The sequence below is a fragment of the Artemia franciscana genome, chromosome 3 (genome assembly GCF_032884065.1).
Source record: "Artemia franciscana chromosome 3, ASM3288406v1, whole genome shotgun sequence".
Classification (NCBI taxonomy): Eukaryota; Metazoa; Arthropoda; class Branchiopoda; order Anostraca; family Artemiidae; genus Artemia; species Artemia franciscana.
In genome coordinates, this window is record NC_088865.1 from 21,317,437 (window position 1) to 21,330,771 (window position 13,335).

The 13,335-nt window shown below is 34.4% G+C and overlaps 2 protein-coding genes and 1 long non-coding RNA gene across 4 annotated transcripts in view; 2 read left to right on the top strand and 1 right to left on the bottom strand.

Annotated features, from left to right (window-relative positions):
- LOC136025001 (sulfide:quinone oxidoreductase, mitochondrial-like) overlaps positions 1-2,258 on the top strand; it is a 59,162-nt gene extending 56,904 nt beyond the window's left edge. For both annotated transcript variants that reach the window (XM_065700626.1, XM_065700627.1), the window contains one exon: positions 2,031-2,258. In XM_065700626.1, coding sequence (XP_065556698.1) covers positions 2,031-2,091 — 61 coding nt within the window. In that variant the 3' untranslated portion in view covers positions 2,092-2,258. The remainder of the gene's footprint in view (positions 1-2,030) is intronic.
- Positions 1-13,335, bottom strand: part of LOC136025004 (uncharacterized) — a 136,812-nt gene that overhangs the window by 67,403 nt on the left and 56,074 nt on the right. The gene's annotated exons all lie outside the window — the stretch shown is intronic.
- LOC136025002 (sulfide:quinone oxidoreductase, mitochondrial-like) overlaps positions 6,000-13,335 on the top strand; it is a 64,395-nt gene continuing 57,059 nt past the window's right edge. The window contains exon 1 of the mRNA XM_065700628.1: positions 6,000-6,112. The gene's annotated coding sequence lies outside the window, so the exon portion shown is untranslated. The remainder of the gene's footprint in view (positions 6,113-13,335) is intronic.

The following is a 13,335-nucleotide window of genomic DNA, read 5'->3' on the forward strand; positions in this document are numbered from 1 at the left end:
TCACATATTACATTTTCCCTGCAGTTGTTTCATTAATGCAGTATTAGTTATTCATTCCTACTTCTGTTTTAACCCCTCCGTAAAGTTTTGCCAATAGTTACAAAGAATTCTTCATGAAAAGGTACATGTCCTTAATTTGATTACTACTTTCTGGAATGAATTTGATTATAATCCGAAATGCTCAGTGGAAGATGAATAAAGACCTGGCCTTAAAAAATAATTTTCGTGTCACTCACGCTAGTCTCATTTAAACCCGTGTAGCTGATTATCAGTCAGAAAAAAATGAAAATGAGAACTTTAGTGCAATCTTTTTTTATGTATGTGTATGAAGGGGGGGGGGAGACAGAACACGAAAATTGAATGTTCAAGCTTAATTATTTCTCTACGTCAATTTTCTTTGGGGATTTCACACGTGATTTTGAAAAAGTTAAAGCTTTGTTAAAGTAAAAGATAAGAATAGTTTTGAAAATATATCTTTAAGTGTTTTATGTTCTGCCTGAAAGTGAAGTTCAATAGAGCAGAAAGAAGTTAAAGCTTTAAAAATGTATGCAAATTTGTTTTCAGAACTTATTCTGTTTCGGTATAGCAGAATAATTTGTTTGGTTTTAAGATCCTTGGAATTGTCTGAAGACTTTCACAAGCCTCTTGTTGCTTTTAAGGATTTTCCCTCAATCAGGTATTATTTAGTAAATGGTCCTAAACGGTTAAATTTTGATCATTGAAAATCATCAATGCTGCAGAGTGAACATCCTAAATCGAAACTTACCAAGAATATAATTATCAGATAGTCTTTGGTCTCCACTGAAGTCGGTAGTTAAGAGTATCTGAGCCTGTTAATTATAAAATTAAGGCTAGTATTGCAATCTGAAAGTCCAAAATCACAAAGCATTTAGTATATATTTCTTAAATCGTATTTGAATTCTGCCAAATTGAATATTTAAGGATTTCTTAGCTTGATGGTTACAAATCGGAGGCAAATATTGTAGTTTACGATTCCATACTCAAAATGGTTGGTATGTCACTCAGCGTTGAAAATTGGAGTGGTGGAAGGAATTTCAATGTTTATGATTTGAGGGCTAAAAGTCGGCCCTCCTTCACCACTTCTATCGACTTCCAACCTTGTTTAAATTGACAGGAATGTACTTCTATTCAATTTTTTTCACAAATAAAGATTTGTTCGTTTGATTTCTATCAAAGTTGTTAATCAAGGGATTTTGAGTTTGCTGATTTCATCTCTGATGTTAATCATGCAATACACAGGTCCAAGAACAAAACAAATTAAGTATATGTGTCACAAATAGTGTTTAATTTTCAGCAAAGTTAGTATTTAAGAATTTGTTAGAGTATTTTTTTTGTTTGCAATTTTGCGATGCAGTAGTTTGATATTAGAACACTAAGCACGTAATTATAAATAATAAGGTAGATTCTTCTCAGTCAAGTTCTGAATTTGCTCCTAACTTAACATAAAGCCTTTTTTTAATGTGACAGAACTGTTCGTATTTGTTAAATTTACTGAAACCAAAATAAATGAAAGTTTGATAAATTTAGCCAGTTGAAAGGTTATACATTTGAAAGGCACGGGTTTAAGAGGAAGAAACCGTTGATGAAAATTTACAGCGTATTTGGACAAGAATACTGAATTATTTGCTATAAATATATTTACAATGAGAGTAAAAATTAAATAAGTGTAAGCAGCGTTTAATTTTTTTATTTTCTGGAAAAAAGAAACGTATTGAAAATATATTTTATATTTAGCAAAGCAATTAAGGTACTAACCTTTTGTTGGGTTTGAGAGGGGGGGGGGACACTTTTGCTTTAGGTAATTTAATGTCTGCTTGTTTGTGTGTTTCATATTTTATATAATTATAAAAGCTAAATACTGCATGTTTTAAGTTGTGAATTCGTTTTCAGTTTCCTTGTAAGACATTTCTTAAAAATAAGTTAATCGAGTTAACTTATACTGTTGTTAACATACATTTATTTACTCTGTACAACACAGCTATGGTCTTCAGAATTCCTTTTCTTTTTAGGGGTATGTGGAATGGCCCTCGTCTAACAAGAAAATTACTCCATTTGGGAATGTCAAAGTGAAATATTATCAAAGAATTTATATTTCACTGCCAGAAAAGAACATGTTTGAAATTAAGTTTTTAACTGTTGGTTTTTGGTTGTTTTTAGACATATTTTTTTTCTTTCCTTGTAACGAATGTGATTTGAAATTGAACGGCTTATAGAAAATAAATAGATTCGTTTGTCAATTTTTTTGTGGAAGAATAAGTGAGAGATATTAATTTTTGTCTTTGTATTTCACTGTAAGATCATTCAGAGATGGCTTTGCTGAAAAAAAAAAAAATAAAAATCAAACCGAATGATAGTTTGACTTATTTGTTGTTACATTTCGTTTCTTTCTTCTTTTTTGCCGACTGCAAAATTTTGAGATTTTCACGAAAGGAGCCCAAAATATATATATATATATATATAAGCCTGGGCCTCACTCGTACATTATCAAAGGGAGATAAAAGCCAAACTTTTCGACTCTCTCGGAAGTATAGTTCAGATCATAAGGCTCAAATTAAATAAGCCTATGTAGCCTTATCGAAGTTTATAAGACATAACGGGGATATTTTCATTAAAAAAGGGACAAGCTGTGTTTCCTCCTAGAGTAATCTACCTTTGAAGAACCCACCGACGTTTTCTTCAGAATGCAACTAAAGGGGGATATACGTCGACCCAGTACATTTTTCTTTTAGATTCCTCAGAGTGTTTCCAAGCACAAATTCATCAACAATTGCTTGAATAGGGTTAATTTGGCAATTTTGATGTCATTGTTGCAGCGTCAAATGCAGCCTAATAGAGAACGAACTCTAGCCCATAGTTACTAAATATTAAATTAGCATAATTATTAAATTAGCAAAAGTGTGTTTGGAAAAGAAAAATTCAAATGAGGAAGAATCGCCAGTTGAAGCTGGTTTAGGAATGGTAACTGTTATTCCGGCTGAGCTTATTGGTCAGAGTTTATTGCGAAAAATGAATTTTTGACAATAGATGCGCAAAGAAGCCTTACTCTAAAGCTACACTAATGCGTCAAGGATTCTGTTGCCCGTGTCGATGTCGAATATGAATTTTAAATCTCTCACACGTAATTGTTCACGTCTGCCAGAAAACTACGCGTGACAAATCGTACGGCAACCCCTTAAAAATGGAAACATTAAACTGAATAGAAAACAAAAATGACCAGGGTCTTTATTTCATCGATAAAATTCAATATTTGCAAAGGATAATTAAAACTATTCCTTTATCAATGCTTATTTAGTGGTTTGAAAGAGTATACCCATAGGATGTTCTTATAAATTTTGGCCCAGTGAACTATCCCTAAGAGTTCTAAGCTGACCGAACAACAAAAGCAAACATACCTGCGTTTTCTACTAATAAAAGCTGTTGTATCTGAACAACGGAGAGTTTACTTAATTTAGGGCCATTGCTTCATAATTTAGGGCAATTTTTCATAATTCTTAACATTGAAATGTAGAAAAAAATATTGTTAAATAAAATCTTAAATTGCCGAGGTTTCCAGGAATTAACCTCATTTTATATTGCATATTTTCTTTATTTGATTAGGTCTATCCAGTCAGCTTGATTATTACAGTGATTTTATTTGTGTTTTTTGTTGGTGCTTCGGAAAATTATAGTTTTCAATAAAACGCAAATTACGCAATAGAGTTTGTGGTTTACGGTTAGTGGTAGGGGGTAGTACAGTACCCAAGCTCCTGTTTAGGTAATTTCTGTCCCTTTTAATTTTTAGTTTAATATATATTTTAATTTGTACTCATTTAGGATTTAATTACTCATCTATGTCAGTATAAATTATGTTTGATTTGATTATTCACTTTATAAGTTGTTAGTTGGAAACCTAAATTTCTTGCTAGGTTTCATTTATTCTTTGGTAGTAATTTTTGGTCCGATCGTCTTAAGCGTTAATATGGCTCTTGATTTTTCTATTTACAACCTCTTTAAAGCGAAGGTTTTTTTTGTGTTTTTTGCAGCATAATCTGAAACAACGTAAGCCTTGACGTCGCAACACACATAAATTTTCTTTAAAAAAGTAAAAACGAATAAAAAGGGCATGAAAAAGGGGGTGCTGGCCTTTAATTACTTAAGCCATTTTAAAGGGCACTATAACTTTAAATTTCCGCTTAAAGTATCCCTTCCATAGTTTTTACAACTACAGCTTTCGTTTGAAGTTGTCGGTAACAAACATAATATTACATAGGAAACACATGGCACATTACTGAGGCAATAGTAGCTCTACTTCGTGGATCGGCTGAGATATTCTTGCTGTATATTAGGTTTCGGCAATGAAGTGGGTCAGTTCTATAATTGATATTTTCAAAAGCATTGATACTCCTATGAAAACACCTTATTAGTAAGCCTGTCACCTGGAAGAGGGGGGAAGGGTGTTAGACGCATGCTAAAACCTCAATAATTACCCTCTTTTCCATGGCAGAAAAAAAGAATGCTATTTTATCCTATGACAGATAAAAACAATGACATTTTGTCCGATGAAAAATAAAATACTGACTTTTCATTCAATGACAGAAGAAAACGATGGAACGCTGACCCACGACAGTCTGGTTGATGCCTGAGAAATCTATGACATAAAAACGATTATCAATGGTTTTTACGATAAGATGACTTGAAAAGCTCATAGAGGGCTTTTACAATTTGTTTGATGACAAATAAAACGATGTTACTTTTTTCGATGGTAAAAAAAATCAAGTTACTGATCGGTTATATAATAGACACTATAAAAATTCGACATAAGAAACTGTTCAAGTAACTTTTCTATACTGTCGATCATTTGGAATTTTGGATGGCAAAGGTCAGATGTGATAATAACCGGTTAGTTTGCTTTGACTAGTATTATATTTTCATCACATCTTGTTTTATTTCATTAGCTTTATCAAAAGTTTGGGCTATATATTTGCATATTAAGGGGGTGGGGGTAAAGCATAGCATATATTAAACACAGCAATGGTTAGTTTACGCACTTAATATATACTATGCTTTAACCCTCCACCCTCCCCCTAATATGCAAATATATAGCCCAAATTTGTTTCTAACTATTATATATTCATCATATTTTGTTTTATTTAATTAGCATTAATCGAACTTCACTTCCCGAGTGTCTATTATATAAACGACAAGTACCAAAATCAAGTACTATTTGTCAAATGGCAAATAAAAGCTATGACCTTTGTCCGATAACAAGAAAAAACAATAACAGTCTATCTGATGACAAGAAAAAACAATGACATTTTATCAATTGCTGATACGTTGTTTTTTGATCGTCTTGGCAATGACAGAAAATCTGTAGCAAAAAAAAATTATATTATAGCAAAAGAAGTTATGACCAAATTATTTTGTGGCAAATTGTCGGGGCACCTAGAGATCGATCCCAGAAAGTTTCGAGTCAATCGCACACCCAATATCAAACAAGCGTCTTTTTTTATTTTGAAACCTATGTTTAAACAATCATGTCTTTGTATTATCTGTGGCCCTGGTTCCAGGGGCTCTGGGGGTCATATGATTCCCGGAGGTAAATTTATCCGACTTACGGCTTCCTCAAAATTGGACTGGATGCCTTGGGGGTTAGGGTGTTACTGAGTAGCAAAAAAAGGTATGGGAGGGCCCTTTAATGACCCAGGTCTTAAAAAGCGCACCAGAGTTCTCGATTTCCTATCGAATGAGCCCCACTAAAATTTATATAACCACCTAGTTCGTAAGAAAAGGCGGGGGGGGGAATAGATAAAACATTTATATATTAAAGGCTTGTGACTCTTTATTTAGGCTTCAATATAATTTCCTGGGAGGCGAATAAAGACAGTTGAAACTACACGAATATCTCATTAGATGTTTCGCATTACGTAATGACGAACATTCATATAAATTAATTCCAACAAATGTGGAGCTTTTATCTCTATTGTTGATAAACTGCTGTTGCGAAATCCCAAGCGATCTCAGTGATTGGATAAATAGTAAGAAAGTGATAAAGAATCCATCTTATTATTTAGAAAAGTGCTAAGAAAGGATAAGAATCTAAAAAATGCAGAGGGTAAGAATACACAGCAACTAGAAAATTATTTTCTTCATTCAGGTCAAATGAATTTCTTCAGGCACTTCCACGTGCGCAAGAAAATATTTCTTGAACGAGGGAGGCGAGAGTGAGCTCAGAAAAATAGCAAAAATATGTCAATTTTATAAAAATATATTATCCAAAAAACATTAAATAAAATTTCGGGTAGGCCCGAGTGTCTTATCCACTTAGACAAATAGAAAAAATTATAAAGTGAGGTTTATTTTACAAAGAAAGAATTTTTTGCTATCTTGAACTTGAGCCTGAAGCTAACATTGGCCTCAAGGAATTTCTAGAAATAAAATGAAATACACAAACTTTTTTTCAAGATCAATCCTGAAGATTTCATTAGTCATGCTTGAAAAAATCTAGTTTCTAACCAGAAGTTTAATTCCTAACATTTGTGACACAAGTGGGAAAGAAGATAATGTGACCCTCCCCCTCTATTTATCTCTCTCTTTCTCTCTTTGAAAATTAGTCGATTTTATTACTTTCACCGTAATATTGTGTCATTACATAACGCAATTTATCATTACCTTTTTTCTACGATTTAAGGTTACCTGCTTTTTTTTCAAGTAGAAGTAAAGAGTGCTACATAAATTATTCTGTGTACAAGAAGGGGAACTGTCCCCTTCCCAAACCCCCGGTCTTGCACTATAGTTTTATTGGGCTATACTGAAAGTATTAATCAGTTCAAGAACTGTGCAAATGCACGTCGATAAGCTTCCATGCTTAAAACCTTAAAGAAAAGAAAATTCTCTTTCAGTTGCCCTTTTGCTTGAGCAGTCGCTCTTAAAGCTTTTGGGACAAAATTCAAGCTTCAGCGTTACAAGTGGGAAGCGGAGGCTGTCCTGGTAATACTGTCTTCTATGGACTCTTCGAAAGGAAACATTACAGTAACAGTCAAATAGTACCGTTTGATTCCTTGATCATCCCTCGCTTTACTGCCTCTGAAACTAGGAACACTCACTAAACAACTTTTCCGCAATTTTAAGCTGATTGACTATCTAGGAGTTTCCGATCAATGCTTTTCCTCCCTCTTTGGGGTAAAATTTTGTTGTATGCCATAAAATACCAGTAGTATCCCCTCACTGCTTTTTTTAAACACATTGCCACTACTCCTTTCTTCTTTACCGTTAATCACGAAGAAAGTTTAACGGTGATTACCTAAGGGCAAGACGTGGGTGCTTGTTATGTAATAGGGAATTTTTACTTTTGCATGTTAAATAACAGAGAGTGTTTAGGATTTCTTTGAATGTTGCATAATAGGGTTTGTTTACTTTTTCCTGTTTCGTCATAGGACGTGTTAGAGTCCCCTAGTCAAGCGGGGGTTTCACTTAAGACATTTTTCTTCAAGACATTTCAAGATGTTTTTATGAAATTTTTCTTCGAGACGTTTTTAAAGACGCTCCAAGAAATTTTTCTTAAAGACGTTTTCAAGACCTTTCACGATATTTCAAGACGTTTTTAAGACTTTTTTCAAGAAGATTGTTTCAAGATATTTCAGGACATTCCAAGACCTTTTTTAAAAGAAATTTCTTCAAGATGTTTCAAGACCTTCCAAGACGTTTTTAAGGTATTTTTCTTCAAGACATTTCAAGAAGTTTTTTAAAGACATTTTTCCTCAAGATGTTTTTCAAGAAGTTTTTATATATTTTAAGACATTTTTCTTCCAAGACTTGTTTCAAAACGTTTCAAGACATTTCGAGACATTTTTTTTCCAGACACATTTTAAGAAATTTTTCTTCAAGACGTTTTTCCAGACATTTTGAGACATTTCAAGACGTAGTGTTACCTAGTGGCAGTTCAGACGCTGATGCTACGTAATGACAGCACATACGTGGGTGTTATTTAATGGCGGGCGCATACGTGAGATGTCATGTAACGGTAGTGCACACGTGGGGGTGTTACATAATACTTTAAGAGATTTAATTTTTTTTCAAGGTGATTTTTCTTCAGGATTTCTTTTCTTTCAAGGTGTTTTTTCAGGTAACCTTTATATTCTAAAGATTTTTTCCCCCGTTGGTATTCGAAAGGGTCATTTCCATCAAATGGAATGGTACCTTAGACAACTGGACTATGAAGATTTTTCTAATATTTTGTTTCAGGAAATTCTAAAAAATATTTTTCTGCAGTTCTACAAAATAATTCTACGAAAAATGATTCTAGAAAGTGACCTATTGCACTCAAGGAGCATACTCTGTTCGCAAATGATGGCTCAATAAAATTATTTCCATCCATTTCTGCCTGAGAGTGCATAAGCATTCCAATGCTGTTGATTTTTATTATATTAGATACACGTTCCTATTACAGGGCTATTAGTGTTCTAATGGGGCTGGATAGGTTAAGATAGCTACTGAACCAACGAGATGTCATATACCATCAGCGTTAGATATTCCATCTTATAAATGATTACGTATCAAAGTTTCATCCTAAAACAATAAATCTAAAGAACACAGACTTTTGTATATACAACTTATATTAATAAAATAAATTTACAAAGCATTATTAAAACACAGAAATAGTACTTAAAACTCAACAAAGGAAAAACAAAACGTGAAAATTACCTAACATAGGATAGAATATATGAAAAAAAAATGAATTAAAGGAAGACAACCAAATCCAGAAGGGAGGGTTGATATTCCAGGTAAATTTAAGCCCTATTAAGAGCTATTTCTGAGGGCTTTTAATGAAAATATCAGGTTTCTTTGAACCAAGATTATGCATATTCAAACTACTTGTGACAATATTTGGCTTCCCAGACGGAGAAGGTTGCTATTCGAGATAGATTTCAGTAACATTCAAAGGTATCTCGAGAGGTACTAATGAAAATTCCTCATTTCCTTTAACTAAATGTTAGATTTCAGTCCCCCCCCCAACCACTTAAAAATTCATTTAACACCTCCACCTTAAATTTAAGCTGTAAAACATGTTAACCGTGGCAATATGCTGCTGCCCCGTGACAACTTTATGATACGCATTATTAGTCCTAAGACATTTCTTGACATTACTTGCAATTGTACCGTAATTCTACCCAAAGCCAATGATACTAGTCTCTTAAATAAAGACATCAATAAATTGTCGATAAAAATTATTGACATTACTTGTAATTCTACGAAAATTCTACCAAAACTACCTTAATTCTACTCAAAGCCAATGAAACTAGTCTCTTAAATGAAGACACAAACAAACTATCACTAGAAAATGTTGACATTACTCGCTATTCTATCATAATTCAAACCAAAGCCAATGCCACTAGTCTCTTAAATGAAAACACATGCAAATTATCTCCAGAAATTATTGAAATTACTCGTAATTCAGCCAAACTTCTACCATAATTCTACCCAAAGCCAATGATACTAGTCTCTTAAAAAAATTAACATCAGAAATAATTGAAATTACTCGTAATTCTACCAAAATTCTACTGTAATTCTAATCAAAGCCAATGAAACTAGTCTCTTAAATGAAGACACAAATAAACTATCACTGGAAATTGTTGACATTACTCGCAATTCTATCATAATTCAAACCAAAACCAATGACACTAGTCTCTTAAATTAAAACACATGCAAATTATCTCCAGAAATTATTGAAATTGCTCGTAATTCTACCATAATTCTACCCAAAGCCAATGATACTAGTCTCTTAAATAAATTAACACCAGAAATAATTGATATTACTCGTAATTCTACCAAAATTCTACTGTAATTCTAATCAAAGCCAATGATACCAGTTTCTTCAATGAAGACATAAACAAATTACCACCAGAAATTATTAACATTACTCTTAATTCTACCAAAAGTCTACAAAAATTCTACTGTTATTCTAACCAACGCCACCGACACTAGTCTCTTAAATGAACATACAGGCAAATTATCACCAATAATTGTTGAAATTACTGACAATTCTACCAAAATTCTATCGTAATTCCAACCAAAGCATTTGATAATAGTCTCTTAAATGAAGACGTAAACAAATGATCACCAGAAATAATTGACATTACTTGTAATTCTACGAAAATTTTACCGTAATTCTAATCAAAGCCAATGATACTAGTCTTTTGATTAAAGACATAAACAAATTATCACCAGATAATATTAATATTATTCTTAATTCTACGACAATTCTACCGTTATTCTAACCTACGACACTGATACTAGTCACTTAATGGAGACACAAGCAAATTCTCACCAGGAATTATTGAAATTACTCGCAATTCTACCAAACTTCTGTCACACAAACCCAGAGAGTCAGACACACAAATACAGACACAGAGACATGCAAATAGAAGCTGAATCACACATGTACAGTGGAAGACAGACAAAAAACAAACACAAATTCATACACACTAACACACAGAGTCTGACACACAATAACATAAAGACAAACACAGAAACATGCAAACAGGCATTCAGTAAAACAGTCACGGTGGGAGAGGGACAAAAACATACACAAAACACAAAGTCAGACACACTAAAACACAGAGTCAGACACACAAAAACGCAAAGACAGACACAGAAACATTGAAATAGACGCTCATTCACACAAGCAAGGAAGGAGAGAGACAGAAAAACAAACACAAAACGCAAAGTCAGACACACGAACACACAGAGTTAGACACTCAAAGACAGATATAGAAACACGCAAACAGACACTGAGTCTAATAAGCACGGTGGGAGTGAGATACAAACACAAAGTCAGACACAAAAACGCAAAGACAGACATAATAGACGCTCATACACACAGGCATGATGGGAGACAGACAAAGACAAATAGGAAAAAGACGAATGCAGACACACAAACACACTAAAACACAAAGACAGAAGCAGAGGCAAGCAAACAGATGCTCAGTCAATCAGGCACGGTGAGAGAGCAACGAAAAACACACATAAAAACACATTCAGACATACAAACTCACAAACACACAGAGTCAGACACGCAAAACCACAAAGACAGACGCAAAAGCACGCAAACAGAGATGTAGTCACAGAAGCACGCCGGGAGAGATACAAAACACAGGCAAAGTCAGATAAACAAACACACGGAGTCGGACACACAAAAACCCAAAAACAGACACAAAGACATGCAAATATATGCTCAGCCACACAGGCACGGTGAGAGAGAGACATAAAACACTCACAAAAACACAGTCAGGCATACAAACAAACAAACAAACACAAAGAGTCAGACAAGCAAAGTCAGACACAGAAACACACAAACCAAACAGAAACTCAGTCACACAAGAATGGCCTCTGTATCTGTCCTTGTCTTTTTGAGCGTCTGACTGTGTGTGTTTGTGTGTCTGCTTCTGTGTTTTTGTGTGTGTATTTCGTCTTTTCCCATCATTTTTGTTTGACTGAGCGTCTGTTTGCACGTATCTGTGTCTGTCTTTGTGTTTTTATGTGTCTGGCTCTGTGTGTTTGTGTTTCTGACTGAGTGTTTTTGTGTATGTTTTTGTCTATCTCCCACCGTTCCGGTGTGACTGAGCGTCTGTTTACATATCTATCTGTCTGTCTCTTTGTCTGTCTTTGTATTTTTTTGGTGTCTGACTCTGTTGGTTTGTGGCTTTGAATTTGTATTTCTTGTCTCTCTCCCAGGTGCCTCTTTGACTGAGCCTCTTTTTGGATGTCTCTGTGTCTGTGTTTGTGTTTTTGCGTGTCTGACTTTGTGTATTTATGTGTTTTTTCTGTCCCCCCGTGCTTGCGTAACTGAGGATTGGTTTCCAAGTCTCGGTGTCTGTCTTTGTGTTTCTGTGTGTCTGGCATCGTGCGTTCGTGTGTCTAATTTTGTGTTTTTGTGTGTTGTTTTGGTTTTTGTCTCTCTCCCACCTTGTCTATGTGACTAAGTGTCTGTTTGCATGTCTCTATGTTTGTCTTTCTTTTTTTGTGTCTAACTTTGTATCTTTGTGTGTCTGATAGTCTCTCTCTCTCACCAAGCTTGTAGTGCTGGGTGTCTGTTTACATGTCTCTTTGTCTGTCTTTATGTTTTTTTTTGTGTCTGACTTTTTGTGTTTTGGTGTATGTTTTCTGTCTCTCTCACCATGCTTGTGTGACTGAGAATCTGTTTTTGTGTTTTTGTGTCTTACTTTGTGCTTTTGTGTGTCTAACTCTGTATGTTAGTGTTTCTGAATTTGTGCTTTTGTGTGTTTACTGTCTCTCTCCAACCTTGCTTGTGTGACTGAGTCTCTGTTTGCGTGTTGCTGTGTCTGTCTTTGTGTTTTTGTGCATCTGACCCTATGTGTTTGTTTGTTTGTATGTCTGACTGTGTTTTTGTTTGTGTTTTTTGTCTCTCTCTTACCGTGTTTCTGTGACTGAGCGTGTGTTTGCTTATCTCTGTGTCAGTTTTTGTGTTATTCTGTGTCTGACTATGAGTTTGAGTCTTTTACTTTGTATTTTTGTGTGTGTTTGTTTTGTCTCTATCCCAGCGTGCCCGTGTGACTGAGTGTCTGTTTGCATGTTTCTGTATCTGTCTTTGTGTTTTTTGTGTGTCTAGCTCTTTGTGTTTGTGCGTCTGACTTTGTGTTTTTTGCGTGTTTTTTGTCTTTCTCTCACCGTGCCTCTGACTGAGCATGTGTTTGCTTATCTCTGTGTCTTTCTTTGCATTATTTTGTGTCTGATTCAATGAGTTTGCGCCTCTGACTGTGTGTGTTTGTTTTGTGTCTATCACAGCGTGCCTGCGTGACTGAGTGTCTGTTTGTATGTTTCTGGATCTGTCTTTGTGTTTTTTGTTTATCTAGCTCTGTTTGTTTGTGTGTCTGACTTAGTGTTTTTGCGTGTTTTTCTCTCTCTCATCGTGCTTATTTGACTGAGCATCTGTCTGCATGTCTGTGTATCTCTATATTTTTGTTTTTTTAAGTCTGAATCTGTGTTTTTGTGTATCTGATTTTGTGTTTTTTGTGTTTTTGTCTCACTCCCAACGTGCATGCGTGACTGAGTGTCTGTTTAAATGTTTATGTGTATGTCTTTGTGTTTTTGTGTGTTTGACTTTGTGTTTATGTTTATTTAAAAACGCAAAACTTTGTTTTGCGTTTTTTTGTGTTTCTCTCATCGTGTCTTTGTGACTGAGCATCTGTTTGCATGTATCTATGTCTTTTTTGCTTTTGTGTGTGTCTTACTCTGTGTTTTGTGTGTCTGACTTTGTTTTTTTCTGTGTTTGTTTTTGTCTCTCTCCCACTGTACCTGTGTGACTGAGTTTCTGTTCGC